The sequence below is a fragment of the Protopterus annectens genome, chromosome 2.part2, assembly GCF_019279795.1.
Source record: "Protopterus annectens isolate FY-2018-M chromosome 2.part2, PAN1.0, whole genome shotgun sequence".
Taxonomy (NCBI): domain Eukaryota; kingdom Metazoa; phylum Chordata; order Ceratodontiformes; family Protopteridae; genus Protopterus; species Protopterus annectens.
In genome coordinates this window covers 364,659,368-364,676,031 of record NC_056730.1, presented here as the reverse complement: position 1 = coordinate 364,676,031, position 16,664 = coordinate 364,659,368, and the positions used below count along the sequence as shown (strand labels likewise).

General features: G+C 40.4%; 1 protein-coding gene across 1 annotated transcript in view; it reads left to right on the top strand.

Annotated features, from left to right (window-relative positions):
• SMAP1 (small ArfGAP 1) overlaps window positions 1-16,664 on the top strand; it is a 3,101,511-nt gene that overhangs the window by 1,032,621 nt on the left and 2,052,226 nt on the right. The window contains exon 5 of the mRNA XM_044063898.1: window positions 15,250-15,327. Coding sequence (XP_043919833.1) covers window positions 15,250-15,327 — 78 coding nt within the window. The remainder of the gene's footprint in view (window positions 1-15,249; window positions 15,328-16,664) is intronic.

Below are 16,664 nucleotides of genomic sequence, written 5' to 3'. Positions count from 1 at the left end.
ACCCGCTCCTGAGAAGCCTAACACATACTCCTCCCTGGTCCCTACCTCTAATGCCTCTTCTGCTGACTCAGCACAGCTACAAAACTCTTCACAGTCAGCTGAAAACACTCAATCTCGCTGCATGGAAAATTCCTTAACACCACAACAGACCCTACTCTCCAAGGAGGTGCAGGATGTCATTTTGGAGGCCAGAAGGCCATCTACTAGAAAGGCTTACTCCGCAAAATGGAAACGGTTTTGCTCTTGGAATGAGAAAAAAGGCCAGGACCCTAGAAAACTGAATTTGCCTCAGGTATTACAGTATCTAGCTGAGCTGCTGAACAGTGGGCTCTCATTTTCTTCCATAAAAATCCATGCCTCAGCCATTTCTGCAGAATTCAACACGGATCCTCCCTTATTTTCTCACCCACTCTTACGACAGTTCCTCAGAGGGGCTAAGAATATAAGACCACCAAGGAAACAACCAATACCAGCCTGGGATCTTAATTACATTCTAGAAAAATTAACATTGCCTCCTTTTGAACCAGCTGCCTCAACAGATTTGCAATATTTGTCCTGGAAAACAGCCTTCCTTCTGGCCATCACTTCAGCTCGTAGGGTTTCTGAACTACAGGCCCTCATGGCGGTGCAGCCCTTCCTCATCTTCCATCAGGACAGGGTTTCCCTTCGTACCAACCCGTCATTTATGCCTAAAGTGGTATCCAGGGTAGCTTTAAACCAAGCCATACACTTACCTACCTTTTATCCCAATCCTCAAAACAAAGGGGAAAGGCTGCTACACTCCTTAGACATCCATAGGCAGCTACGTTATTATTTGGACAGAACAAAGTCCTTCAGGAAATCAGAACAACTCTTTGTGTCCTGTGCTGTAGGGGCCCAAGGGAAGCCATTTACCAAACAGACAATTTCAAAGTGGATAGGCCACTGCATACGGTTTTGTTATTCATATCATGGGAAATCTGTTCCCACAGGCATCAGATCCCACTCCACCAGGGCCACAGCTACCTCTACAGCCTTCCTCAGAGGAGTTCCTACCAAAGATATTTTGGAGGCAGCCACTTGGAGTTCTGTACACACCTTCACAAAACACTACCACCTGCCTTTATATTCCAAAACTAGAGCAGGCTTTGCCACTGCTGTGTTGCAGGGCATTCTGGCTCATCCCAGTTCCACCTAGTACCTACCACCCTGTGCATAGCTTTGGGACTCTACCCATCTGTGATTACTGCAGCTGTATGCACGATGAACATAGTACAGTTTTGTACCTACCATAAATGTAGATGTTCGAGTGCTAATACAGCTGCAGTACAGGTTACCCTCCCTCCTTCCCCACTTGGTAAAGGCATGGGGCCTAACCCCCTCTTCATACAACCTGACTGGGTTATCCTTCTATGGTTTATTTGCTTGCAACTACTGATTTTGGATTATATTGCATTGCATGTATATATATATGGGTCTACTTCTAATGACCGAAACGCCGATTCGCCGACAGTGAAATCACCGACGCCAGAAAACCGACAACACACAAACCCGACAACGCGAAACACCGAACACCATAACACCGACACACTACACGTAAACAACACAGTACACTACAACACATATCCACTAGCCCTAACCCAAACCCTAACCCTAAGGTCCGACACTACCGCACACTCTCCCTACCTGCACCCTAACCCTAACTCACTTACACACCCCGAACCCCAAGCTCCGACACTACCGCACACTCTCCCTACCTGCACCCTAACCCTAACTCACTTACACACCCCAACCCCAAGCTCCGACACTACCGCACACTCTCCCTACCTGCACCCTAACCCTAACTCACTTACACACCCCGAACCCCAAGCTCCGACACTACCGCACACTCACCTATCACACACCCTAACCCTACATCCCTGAGTATTGCACACTTACCTGTCCGCTCCCTACTCCTAAATCCCTCACTATCGCATACTTACCAGGTCGCTTACACATTCCCCTTGTCGGTCTTCCGTCTGTCGGGATTCGAGCGTGTCGGTCAACTGCGTTGTCGGTCGTTTCGTGTCGGTGATTTCACTGTCGGCGAATCGGCGTTTCGGTCATTAGAAGGAGACCCATATATATATATATATATATATATATATATATATATATATATATATATATATATATATATATATTTTCACACACGTAGAACCCAAAAAAATGTATCAAAAAACCCTTCAGCTACAGCAAGCAGAAATAACCGTTGATTCAACAGGAAAAATTCTTCTATGTTGATTAGTCCACAAATAAATCGAATGGCAAGTAATATAAAAGCTTTATTCAAAGCAACAGATAGACGTAAGCGCTTTCACGGATTCAACCACTTCATCAGACTATGGATTATATTGCATTGCATGTATATATATATATATATATATATATATATAATTTATGTATTGCCTTCCTTCTGGGGGCACCTGACATCTGGGGCAAGAAAGACTGAAGAACATGGCGTCGGCTGTGTCTTATATACTCCGGCCTCACTGACGTCAGGAGAGAAAGCGACAACAACCGACGCCGGACCTAGACTGTGGAATTCGGCCGACCAAGGACCCGCCTGACGGCAGAGAACCCATCTGTGATTACTGCAGCTGTATTAGCACTCGAACATCTACATTTATGGTAGGTACAAAACTGTACTTTTGCAGTCATCAGCAAACTTGGTTAGCCAGATGCCCTTGACATTGGCCTTGACTTCAGAGAAGTAGATGCCAAAAAGGAGTGGCCCTCCCTAGCACCGAGCCCTGAGGAACTCCAGTAGTGACTAACCTTTTTGGGTCCTGAGAGCCACCTGGCTATCCATAGGGTGACAGGTTTATACCTAATTTCTTGAGTTTGTTTGCAGTGCTTGAGTGGGGTATTGTATATAATACAAGTCCTTTCAATTCCTATAGCTGGAGCTGAACTCACACATCTAGATCTGAACACTAACAGTTAAGTAACCTTAACTTTTGTTTGTGATGAATACCTCATGCAGTATACTTTTTCAAAAACAGGCACTGTTAAAACTTCTGTTTGAGGTACATTTCTTCTCAATTCAGTAAATTAAAAGGTGGTATACCAAATATAGTTACTATTGTATTGCATTTTGCCGGGCAGCTAGTAAAAGTGTTTTCCATCACTGTGTAATTATATAATACTATCTTGCTTTTTTAAAGAGCAACCAACTAATAGTTGCCTGTTCAGTCATTTACAATCTCACTGCCAAAAGAGTGAAATTGCTTATGTGGAGCGGGGGTGAAAGTGGTAAATGTATTAACTAAGATTTGCTGTAAGAATACACTTCTGCACATTTTGGTAATTGTTGGACAAATAAAATTATATCAAATGTAAAATAGTACAGCACACTGCATTATATCATTCACATTATTTATGCTTAGTTGCCTTGTTCAGGTTGTGGTAGCCCTTAAATGTGTTTTTAGGTGGAGTTTGTCCTATTGTTTTCAGTCATATTTAACAGTTGACTCATTTTAGTGTCCAGACCCTCACCTGTGTTTGAGAAATAAATTTGATGGTAAAAGACTGAGAGAAAGACCCCACCTGTAATGCAAGTTTCATTCAGTATGTCCACCAGTTTTATGTAATTCAAAATTTCAGAGGCCACTAATGCCGGGGGGGGCCTATACATTTTTTTATATTTTTTCCCAATCTTTTTACTTTTTTTTTTTAATCAGCAACATCTTCATTTTCATTTCACTTATAGAAATTATGTAACATGCTTACGCTAGTATACATGCAAACATTGTATGTTATTAGTCACAGTTTTACTTATTTGTTAAGTTAACAGCACTGCTACTGCAGAAATATGCAACAGCTAAATCATCAGTAGTATTTATCCCAGCAGTACCAAATTTAGACCAGTAATTATTGAATAAAACTTCATTTCTGCCATTTCACAAACAGTCCTGTGCAGTTTTTTTATTCATACAGATGTGGTTTCTTTAGAAATACTGTTTTGAGTGGATTACTGTTACTTATTATGCCATTAGTTTATAAAAGAGTATTAACTGAATGGGATACAAACAGGTACGTTTATCTATTGAGCTTTCCTTTCTTGGTGTACCAAATAACCAAAAAAATTAAACCAACGAAAAGATCACTTTTAGCAAAGGTGGAAACATCACTATGAAGGGTGAGCTGTATTGCATATCCTGTGCCATTAACTTTTATTTTATCTTTTGTTTACTGGGTTAGTCCTGCTATGCTATGCCAGAGTCTTTTTTTAATGGGAGAAATAAGGTGATATTCTTGCTGACTAGTGAAAATTTAACCAGGGCAAAACTTTGCATAGAGGGTATAGCACTTATCTTCTTAGTGCACGAAATCTGAACAGAGCCAAAATAACAGGGGGCAAAGATTCAAAATAAAAAATGGGGACAATGTTTGAAAAAAATGCTCGTATAACTTAGGCAGTTGCTAGAAGAGCTGGTTTTGTGTTAGCATGCATTTTCTGAAGGATATGAAGTCTGAATTTCAAATGTCTGTCATTATTTAGTGACTTCAGTTCTCAGTGATTTGCCAGAAAACCACAAATTTTATGAGGAACACAAAAAATGTGAGGCAAAAATCTGGACATTCTGTTAAAATCTAGACAGATGAGGTGTGATACAGGAGTAGTTCTATAACATGTGAAAATATGCAGTGGTCTGCCTAACTCAATAGTCCCCTCTTTTTTAATTATATAGGTGAACTTGCCATTTCTGAACAAATGTAAAAGTTGTAAAGTATAAAGAAAATGCATTTTTTAATTTTCAAGCATGTTTCAAATACAGCTGCCTATATACCAGATAGCCACAGAAACTGTATATGATACTGGGAAATTTTACAGTTTGATCAAATGGTGGGTCAAAAAGTTGGAAAAATACCAAAAATGGTGTATAGGAAGTACAGATCTTTTAAAAATATCTTGGTAAGCTCCCATGGGAGTGGACTTCTTAATAGAAAGCCAGGTAACTGTAAGTGTGGTATGTGCCCTTATTGCCCCGGTATTTTGGAAACAGGAGAAACTTATCTTTTGAATGGTAGAAAAATATATATCAGAGGTCATTTTAATTGTAATAGTAAAATTGATGTATATGGCCAAATGTCAGGAATGTACTATATTCTTTATAGGGAAAACTAGCAGACATCTAAGGGATAGGATATATGAACATCTCATGGACTTTAGAAAATGTAAACTGACTAAAGCACTGAGTAGACATAAGAAAGAGTTTGCTAGTCATAGTTTAAAATTTATTGTTGAACAACAATTGGTCAAAAATGCAGGGAAAATGTTGGATATACACCTGGGTATTTGTGAGCTGAAATGGCAATTGCAGTTAGATGCAACCCAAAATCCAGGTATCAATGAAAATGTTTGTATTTCTAGTGTTTTAAAATTGAGGAATATTTTGGGTTAGGATATATAGTTATCTATTTAAGTAAAAATATTTTATGTTTTAATTGTGGAATTTTATACATGAATTTTAAGATTAAATTTATATAAATATTTTTGATAATGATGTCATTATTCATATGGACAGTTTATGTAGCTCTTACTTTAAATAACTGATTGGTGGTTAATGGAATGTGATTAATGGGTGGAGTAGAATGTGTATATATAATGGCTAGGTAGGAAAGTTCTGATGAAGTCCTACATTAAGTGGGGAAAAAGCGCTTGACCTGAAGTTTTTACTGGAAACCTGAAGTTTTTAACTGGAATTTTCATTGTCTGTGGAATAAAATTGGATTCAACTAATGTGGTGTCTTCAATTTGTGGTGGTACTGCAGCCTATATGTAGGACAGTATTGTGTTGGCTACTAGAAGTTCCCATTATTTCTGAAAACCTCCATATCAGCTTTTAAAATGGCCGTAACGTCTTCGTAAATTTAAGACACAGATTTCCTAGTACCACCACATTTGAAAAAATATTCTTTAACAATCTCTTTTTTAATACCTAATGCTACTTGAGTGAGGGGAGTTTTCACCAGGCCTTTCTTGAAAAAATTGAATGTACTTGTAAGTATTGCCAAAAGGGCAGTTTTCGAAAATTGAATCTTTTTTGCCAGACTATCGACATGGAAGAACATTCTGTGACTTAACACACAAGTTATCCTGGCAGAATATACAAGTCTTCATCCAGTGAGACCAAAAATAGTTTGCTTTTATTTTCTGGTGACTTGCATATCCCATATTCTTTCAGGTATGCTCAACTCAACAAATCTTCTTGCTGTTATCACCTTCCAGTAATGTGTATCTGCCTTCCATGGATACCATACTGTACATTACCCACATTATAAGCAGCATATATTCTAGCACCATCCGAGCATTATATATATATATATATATATATATATATATATATATATATATATATATATATATATATATTTTCTGTTAATGAATGAAGGTTGAAGGGTAAGGGAGAAACAGCAACTTTGGCCTACAGGTAAGAATATTTCATTCTTATTAAACCTTGGTGGTCAAACGTTTCAGAGAACGTCCCCAGTAGTTTTGGAAAGTCATCTGTGTATTTAGATAGTCATACTTTTGGTTAATTGGTTAAGCAAAAATTTAAATTGTGGTAATATGAACAATTTTACAGAATATTGTTTTTATGCTTTTTGGTATATTAGTTGATTAGTCAAAGGGCTGGCTTGTGGGGGGTTGTTTCTAGCCTTTTTGATTTATGATTATGTTGTATTTAACCAAACATCTTTTACATTATAATGTCCATGAATTACTGATTGAAGCAACAGAGATATAAAGATTGACTGGTCATTAACAAGATTCTGTCTGGCATATAATCTTAGGCATAACAGAAGGTTTAGGAATACCTTCAGCAGAATTACATTTTAGCTGGTTGAGCAAGTCCTTGCACAGTTTAAAGCTGTTAAGTGTTCTGCTAGATTACTTAATTATATTGCTTATGATGCTGGGTTATTTGTAGCCAATAAAGTATTTATAAAATGTGCATGCTGTACAAATTTATGCTGCAGCAGATATGCTATTTTATTCCTTTCTTTCTTTGAAACAAGTATTTCACTTCATGGCTATGGGTACATCATTTTGTTTCTCGATAGCAATTGCTTTCTTCTAGGCATTTGTGTTGAATACTTACAATGTATCTTTTTTAAACACCTTTATTGAATTATCACTTGTGGCATAGACAAACTCGCATTTATATAATAAAAGTAATTAGACCATATTAACAAGTTCAAACATAATTCACATCTATCATTATGGGTCTACTTTGTTTCGTTGAATCTCATTTCACCCCAACCACTTCACTGAAAGCACAAATTACTGAAAACTCATTTCACTGAATCTCATTTCACTAAACTGCAGTTAGTATATATAGCACTGTGTAGAGTACTGTAAGGCAAGTAAAAGGTATATGCCCTTTTCCCCACTGTAGTGCAATCCTGGAGTTAGTATATATAGTTGGGGGGTTTGGGGGGACACAGCCCCCCACATTGGGAGGTGTGGGGGCATAGCCCCCCACCTTGTTTGTTTTATATTGTATTTATATAGCACTGTGTAGAGTACTGTAAGGCAAGTAAAAGGTATATGCCCTTTTCCCCACTGTAGTGCAATCCTGGAGTTAGTATATATAGTTGTGGGGGTGTGGAGGGGCACAGCCCCCCCCACATTGGGAGGTGTGGGGGGCATAGCCCCCCACCTTGTTTGTTTTATATTGTATTTTACCAAAAACTTCAAAACAATACATTTTAAACAATAGACATGCATAATTGCAACACCAATGAGGGCGGCCACGGTGGTGCAGCGGTTAGTGTTGCCGCCTCACAGCAAGAGGTTCTCTGGTTAGATTCTCGGCTGGGGTGCCTTCTGTGTGGAGTCTGCATGTCCTCCCTGTGGTCGCGTGGGTTTCCTCCGGGTGCTCCAGTTTCCTCCCACATCCCAAAGACATGCAGTAGGTGGATTGGACACTCTAAATTGGACCTAGGTGTGAGTGTGTGTGTGTGTGTGTGTGTGTGTGTGTGTGTGTGTGTGTGTGTGTGTGTGTGTCTGTGCCTTCTGTGGAAGGTTGGGTGCCAGGCTGGCAACTCGACACCGTAAAACTCCACTGCCAATCATGAGAAGACAAATGATCCGCTGTGGCGACCCCTAACTGGGAAAAGCTGAAAGAAGAAGAAGTTGCAAAACCAATGACTTAACTCTTTCCAGAAGGCAATATGTTTTCAAACTAAGTAGGGGCTTATGCCTCCCACACACCCCCTAACTATATATACTAACTCCAGGATCGCAGTACAGTGGGGAAAAGGGCATATACCTTTTACTTGCCTTACAGTACTCTACACAGTGCCATATATACTTATTGCAGTTCAGTGAAATGAGTTTTCAGTAATTTGAGTTTTCATTGAAGTGGTCGGGGTGAAATGAGATTCAACGAAACAAAGTAGACTCATAATTATATATCATATAATCTAAGAAATTAAATTATTGCCTTCACTTAACCCTCATTCCTCCAAAATATTTTTCTGCATTTATTGTTCCCACATCTTTTTATATAATTTACTCCTATCCTTCTGTAAACATCCCACTTCTGTTCTATCTCTGTTATAATATTATATACTTAAAGTATAATTGGTTTAGATTTTGATTTTGATTTTCTAGTGATTGCTTTTTTGGCAGCCACCAGAAATAAAATTAAAAAAGGTCTTACTATGTCTAAGCAATTCAGATCCTATATCCCAGCTAAAAAATATATATATATATATTTTCTTTCTTGCACTCACTTGTTCACCTAGTATTCCTGAAAGAGTATTATGTAAGGAATTTTTAATTTCTGCCAACTCATATATGTTCCCATTTATCTCTTTCTTCCCCATCATCTCACCTCCAGCATTTGCCATCCACACTTACAATGTAGCTTGGATGACATTTCAAAAAGAGAATTATGTAAACATACGTAAAGATATATCTTGAGTATATTTCCTGTATAAATTACCTTGCTTGCCTTTTATCATTAGTTACCAAAATAACTGCCTGAGTTGAAGTCCTTGTCTTACTTAAGGCTGATGTTCTTCGTGTTTCACTGTTGCAGTCATTACATTTGGGTTATCTGCTTGCAGGTAGCCCTCATTCGGCCTGATTAACAAAGTCTTGGGTCCTGCGTCGGTTGCTGTCCCTTCTTCCATGACGTCAGGTTGTCAGTGATATAAAACATGCAGCCGACGCCATTACATCAGTCTTTCTTGCCGTGCGGTGCTCAAAGCAGAAGCAGTTCGCAAGTGCCAGTCGGCCGACTCCTGAAATTTTCGTTTTTGAGTTTCAGAACCAAAGTCTTCAACTAATGCTAAGTACTCCATTGGGGAAACTTTTTCTTGCTCCTTACCAATGTCAGTAAAAGTTAATAATTGCATTATTTGTGGAAAGCAAATACCTCATAAAGATTTTCATTCGTACTGTATTCCTTGCCTAGGCCCTGACCACGACGTACCTTGCTGTCGGTTTCGTGCTTTATTTAATCAGCGCACTATCCGTCGTCGGTATATTTTCGCCTCTAAATATTTCGGTTCTCGGTTTAATTATCCAGAAATGTCATTGGTTAGCCACCCGACTACTGGGATTCCGAAAAAACGCAAAGATAAAGAGAGAGACAAGCTGCCAAGGTCCAAAATGGCCGACGACGCTTCTCCTAAGCCAGTCGCCAGTTCGCCAGTACTCAGTGAGGCGCTTTCGCAACCCCTGATACCCGCTACTTCTGATTCACAGGCCTTTACTGAGACCCATTCGGAGTCCGGTATGCTGCGAGATGCTTCAACTATGGAACCCGCGGATGTCTCTACCTTGGATGGTTCCGGAGCCACTGTACAGGCACCAGCTTCTGAGGGTGTTTTCAGGCCTACGGACTTGCATATTAAACTGAAGCCTCCTTCTTTACTTAGGCCTAAATCTCAATCCGTGCCTGTAAAAAACGATGCCCAGGCCACATACTCAGGCTTCTATGCCTAAAAAACAAATGATAAGAATGGCTGAAGATCTAATAACTCTAATCAGGGTTAGCCAACCCCCCCCTTCTAAGAGGCCTAGGACTGAAGTTGATTATGAATCTTCTGATCAGGATTCTGTTTTTTTCTGATTTATCTGATGATCTGGATTTGCCCTTATCTACTTATGAAGATTCTGATGCAGAGAACTCCATTCCCTCTGCCTCCCCTCCTGAGGATTTTTCTTTTGGGGAAACCTTATATACTCTAAGGGAGCATTTCCACTGGGAAAGCCAGGATATTTCTGATTCAAAAAAGAGGCTTAGGAATTTCCTTCTCCTACCTCAATATAGGCCTGTAGCTATTCCTCCTGTACTAGACATTGTTGATGATGCTTTTTCGGAATCTAGTTTGGCCCCTGATTCCCTGCCTCCTGCTCCCAGAAAACCTGACAGATACTCCAGGGTCCCTGAGTCCCACAAGTTCATTTTCAAAAATCCTATTGCAGATCCAGAGATTATTTCACAGGGGCCCAAGGGCATTAAGGCTTCTACTGCTAAAAATCCTACCCCTTTTGATAGACACTCCAGGGTGCTGGATAGATGGGGTAAGAAGGTTTACACTTCTGCAACCTTGGCCATTTGGGCTTTAAACTGCCAGTTTCATATCTTAAAGTATCAGCAACATGTTAATGGACTGCTTAAACAGAAAATGATGTTGATTCCTGACTGTGTGGAAGATAAAGAATTACAGGATTTAATGCATTCTGCTGAACAAGTTGGAAAACATACTTTGCAATGTGGTTTTGATTCATTAGAGGCCTCTTGCAGGGCTCCTGTTACTGGGTCTGTGCTCAGAAGGCATGCTTGGCTTAAGGAGCAATCTTTGCCTGATCATGTTAAAGCTAAATTGTTGGACGCTCCTTTAAATCAGGACCGCCTGTTTGGCAACAAGGCTGTGGAAGTTCTTAAAAAGATGGAAGATAAAGCTAAATCTATGCAAACTGTTAAAGATTTTTTACAAGTTCAGCCTCCTAGATTTAGTAGGCACTGGCCCTCTAAGAATTGGTCCTTTCCAGCTGCTTCCAGGTCTTCTCAAGCCAAACCCAGACACAGCAAAAACCTCAGGTTTCACTCCCAGGGGACACACAGAACTAAGCAGTGGGGAGCCTCCACTTCCAAATATGGGAATAATAAGACTCCCCCCTATGGTAAACTGTCTCAATGACTTCCTTTTAAAATTTCCAAGCACTTATCAACTGACTGCCCTTTTGGGGGAAAAGATTGCTGTTTATGCAAAGAATTGGGAACTCATTACCCAGGAAAAATGGGTTTTAAATATAGTGTCCCAGGGATACAGATTTCACTTCCACACGTTGCCAACACCAAGTGGGTGGCTGGACCTACCCCCAAATCAGTGGGCAGAGAGGCCCAAAAACAAGTACTTTCTCTGTTAAGCATGGGGGCTATTCAACTGGTACCAGAAGAGGAAAAGGGACAAGGTTTCTACTTGAGACTTTTTATGGTACCCAGAAAAGACAATTCATGGCATCCTATCCTGGACCTGTCTACACTAAACACCTTTTTGGAGATTCCAAAATTCAAAATGCTGACTCTTCACCAATTACTTCCTATGCTTGGCAAAGATGCCTGGTTGGCAACATTAGATTTAAAAGAAACATACCTGCACATCCCAATCAGGGAATTTTGCAGAAGATACATACACTTCAAAGCAGGCTGCACACACTATCAGTTCTCTGCACTGCCCTTTCGCTTATCTACTGCGCCCAGGGTATTCACAAAGTGCCTAGCTCCAGTTATTGCATTTTGCAGGCAAAGAAATATTCAAATGGACGATTGCCTAATTCAGGCAGAAAGCCAGGGCATACTTTTGAATCATCTGGCCTTTGTAAAAAGGGTTCTAACTTGTCTGGGGTACACCATAAACGAAAAGAAATCACACCTGGTACCCTTTCAACAAATTATATTCCTGGGAGCAAGCTTGAATACAACTTCCCAGATGGCTTACCTCATGCCAGAGAAACAAATTCATTTGACAACCTAATTCAAACAAGTGACCACAAAACCCTGCTATCTGCAAATCAAATACTGCAAGCCTTGGGGTTCATGGCCTCCTGCATTCTTCTAATTCCATATGCAAGACTGCATATGAGGAAACTACAGTGGTATCTAAAACGCCTATGGTGTCAAAATTCTCAAGACCTAGAAACAATGATTCCTATCATACCTTGCCTACACCTAGAGTTCCTTTGGTGGGCAGAGGCCTGCCACCAAAACAAGGGACTACCTTTCACACCACCCCCTGCCGCCCAAACCCTAACAACAGACGCACCAGACTAAGCATAGTGGGCTCACCTGGCAGGGAAGTGCATTCAGGGCAAATGGAACCCAAGTCAAATGTACCTGCATATCAATCAAAAAGAAATGTTAGCTGTACAGAATGCTCTGACAGCCTTCAAGGACCACATTCTTCCAGGACAACTAATGGTAAAGAAGGACAACACCACTGTTATGTGGTACATAAACAAGCAGGTGGGTACACATTCTTACCCCCTCTGCAGACTAGCCATGGCATTGTGGAACACAGCCTTGAATGACCAAGTGCACCTACAAGCTCAATTCCTGCCAGGAAAATTAAATACACTGGCAGACGGACTAAGCAGAAACCTCATGGACCCACATGAGTGAAAACTGGAACCAAGGATTTTCAACATGTTGACAAGCAAATGGGGGAGCCCAGATATAGGCCTGTTTTCCTCTCCCCAGAACTACCAGTTGGACAAATTTTGCACAAGGACTCCCCACAAACAAGCCTGGAAAGTGGATGCTGTGTCCTTCAGCTGGAAAAACCTATCAGTCTATGCCTTCCCCCCTCTGCCTCTGCTCTCCAAAGTACTACTAAAAATCAAACAGGACAAACCAAGGATGATTTTGATTGCTCCAGACTGGCTGTGCCAACACTGTTACCTCCCCCTCCTGCGCAGTGTATCATGGTTATCTCCATGGCACCTGCCTCTGACTCCTTCCCTGCTGTCTCAGCAGGAGAACCAGATTCTGCACCCTCAGCTTCTAACACTGAACCTTGCAGCCTGGCTAATTACTTAATCTCTCCTTTACCATCCCTCAGCAAACCTGTGATGGATATCATTTTAGAGGCAAGGAGGCCTAGTACTAAAAAAATCTTATGCTGAAAAATGGAAAAGATTCTGTGCCTGGAACCAATCTCAAGGGAGGAGCACAGTAGCACCCAATTTACCTCAGATTTTACAATACTTAACTGAGATGCTTCACAAGGGCCTGTCTTTTTCCTCCATTAAAATCCACGCCTCAGCCATTTCAGTTCATTATAACACAGAACCTCCCCTCTTCTCTCATCCACTACTCAAGCAGTTCCTCAGAGGGGCCAAAAATTTGAGACAACCCAGGAGAGCTCCCACCCCAGCCTGGGACCTTAACTTTGTCTTGGAGAAACTCACTCTACCTCCTTTCGAGCCAGCTGCTACTGCAGACTTAAAATTTCTTTCTTGGAAAATATCTTTCCTTTTAGCAATCACTTCAGCTAGAAGGGTATCTGAATTACAGGCCCTTATGGCAGTGGAGTCTTTCATCATCATTCATGCGGACAGGGTGTCCCTCAGAACCAATCCATCCGTCATGCCCAAGGTGGTATCCAGAGTGGCTCTTAATCTGTCCATTCATTTGCCAACCTTCTTTCCCAATCCACAGAATGAAGGGGAATGGATACTGCATTCCTTAGATGTGCACAGACAACTTAGATTCTACTTGGACAGGACTAAACCTCAAAGGAAATCTGAACAACTGCTGTTGGCATTTGCTGCAGGGGCAGAGGGGAAGGCTATTTCAAAACAAACCATTTCTAAATGGGTAAGCCATTGCATTCATTTCTGCTATAAGCATCATGGAAAACCTATCTCCCAGGGGATCAGACCTCACTCCATCAGGGCTGCATCTACCGCTACAGCCTTTCTCAGAGATGTCCCTACCAGAGACATCCTAGAAGCTGCTACCTGGAGTTCTGTACATACTTTCACCAAGCATTATCATTTGCCAATTTTCTCTAAATCCAGAGCTGGCTTTGCCACTGCAGTCTTGCAGGGCCTTATACCTGGCTCTAATGCTATCTAAATTTCTCCTCCCAACCATAGCTTTGGGAATCTACCCAAATGTAATGACTGCAACAGTGAAACACGAAGAACATAGTACAGTTGTGTACACTTACCATAAATGTAGATGTTCGAGTGTATTCACTGTTGCAGTCCTGGTTACCCTCCCTTCAGCCCCCTAACTTCTTTTGGCTATACCTCTACTTTCCTTTACTGTGCTTAAAAGCCTTTTTGGTGTATTTGCTTTTTTTGTTGGAGTATCTTTGTACTTTTATATTTAATTGCTTCCCATTAGGGGGGCTCCTGACATCTGGGGCAAGAAAAACTGATGTAATGGCGTCAGCTGCATGTTTTATACCCCTGACGACCTGACGTCATGGAAGAAGGGACAGCAACCGACGCAGGACCCAAGACTTTGTTAATCAGGCCGACTGATGGCTACCTGCAAGCAGATAACCCAAATGTAATGACTGCAACAGTGAATACACTCGAACATCTACATTTATGGTAAGTTTACACAACTGTACTTTCTCATTGCCTGTTCAGAAGTCCAAGTGTGAGACGGTCTTGGTTTTAAAAATTATTACACTGTATGTAGAAATCTGCAATATGTCATGTGCATTCGCAAAGTTTGGTGTCACAGAGATAAAAGCTGGTAACAGAAAATGGAAAAATTCTTGCATAAGTACACAAGTAAGTGAAATACCAATCTTTTTGCTATGGTAGTAGTTTAAAGAAAGAGGTAGTGCTAATGAAAATGTAGATGTAGTGTGGAAAAAGGGGTAAGAGGAAAATAAACGTAGAAGTGCTGAGTAACAGCGAGCATGTTGAACTATATTGCTGTCTATGATGCCGTCAAGTTTGTAGTCTCATCTTTTTATACTATGTGAAATGCTAGCAAATAGTGGTGCACTTGTTTTCCTAAACTGTCTGTTCCCAATCCCCCTTTTTCCATAGATGTATTAGCTGGTCACATGCAACATCTCTGCCTTGTTTGCTTTCTTGCTATTACTTGTAGCTTTTTGCCGAATGCTAACCTGCTGAAGATGAAGCTATACTTTGTGTTTCTCTGCTTTACTGTTGTCTGTTAATACTGATTATCTACATCAGTTCTTTCTGTCCTTTCTTTCATCTGTTCCCTACAGATGTCCTCTTCTGATGCTTCTCTGCCTGTGGCATCTTCTCCTTCTCTACAAGCTGTTGCTGAGAAGAACAGATTAGAGGTATTAACTTTATTTCTTTTTTCAGTTTGTAATTTTTGGCAAACAGTAAGCTGTGATATTATATGCAGTTCTTAAGTGCAAATTCTTTTCCATCACTGTTGTAGCATTGTCTGAGCTTCTGCATATTTAGACACTTTTTAAAAGGAAAGTGTGACTGTGTTAATCATGCTGTTTGTTTGGCTACATTGAAAGTTGCCTCAGTGTTAAAATCTAATATTACATGCTAGCTACTTCAATTGTTTTTGTTTAGTGAAGTTTTTTTTCTTCATTGAATACTGAGCTTAAGCTGCAAAGATCCAGGAATGTAAGAGATTGTGATTCACTTTTTTTTCTTTATTTGGTAACCATGGCTTGTTGAGCATACGAAAACCTCCTCAGAAATGGCCTGGTTGAAACTGAAAATTAGTATGTAGTTTCTAATGTTACACAGTAAAGTAAGTACTGTATACAGCAGATACAGTCAGATATTCATTTCTGTTACTCTTAAGATTTCATGCAGTGGAATAATCATGTAACCATTATATTTGGCGTCAAGGCAACCTTGAGACCAAGATTGCAAACAAAATGTTCTGAAATCATTCTGATAAGTTCAGACAAGGTATTTGAATTGTATTCCTGTCTGTTGCAGCAAATTTGATGTTATCAGACAAATACTTTAAGAAGGCATTTAGTCTGTCCCTTTACATATAGCTGTTGCAGAGGCTAGTGAGTTCTGAGAAAAAAGTATTCAAGAACACATAGTGTAAGAGCAGAAGACTTTGTTACCCGGTGTAGTTTATTTATGATGAGGTTCTGGGAGGCAGGGAACATTGCTGGCTCTCGAAGCTTGCAGTCTATCAGCTTTTCACATACAGGAGTATAAACACGGTCTTGATCCATTATGTATTTATTTTTATTTATTTATTTAACATTGTTCACCGAGAAAGTCTGACTGGGACAGAGCTCATTTTCAGTAGAGGGCCAGGGAGAAACGCTTCAGGCGCATGTCTTTGGAATGTGCGAGGAAACCGGAGTACCCGGAGGAAACCCATGTGAACACAGGGAGGACATGCAGACTCTGCACAAAAGGCACCCCAGTCGAAAATCAAACCGGAGAACCTCTTACTGTGAGACAATGCTAACTGCTGCACCACAGCGCAACCCGCCTTGCTTGCTTCCTACAACATTGCATCACATTTGCCTGATTACAAAATCTCACAAAATTTAAGTGAACACATTTTCATACTTCATACATATCGTACCTCTGAACTGTCCAGAATGCCCAAATTTTTTCCTAAAATGTTTATTCATTATATGCATACAAATATATATATATATATATATATATATATATATAT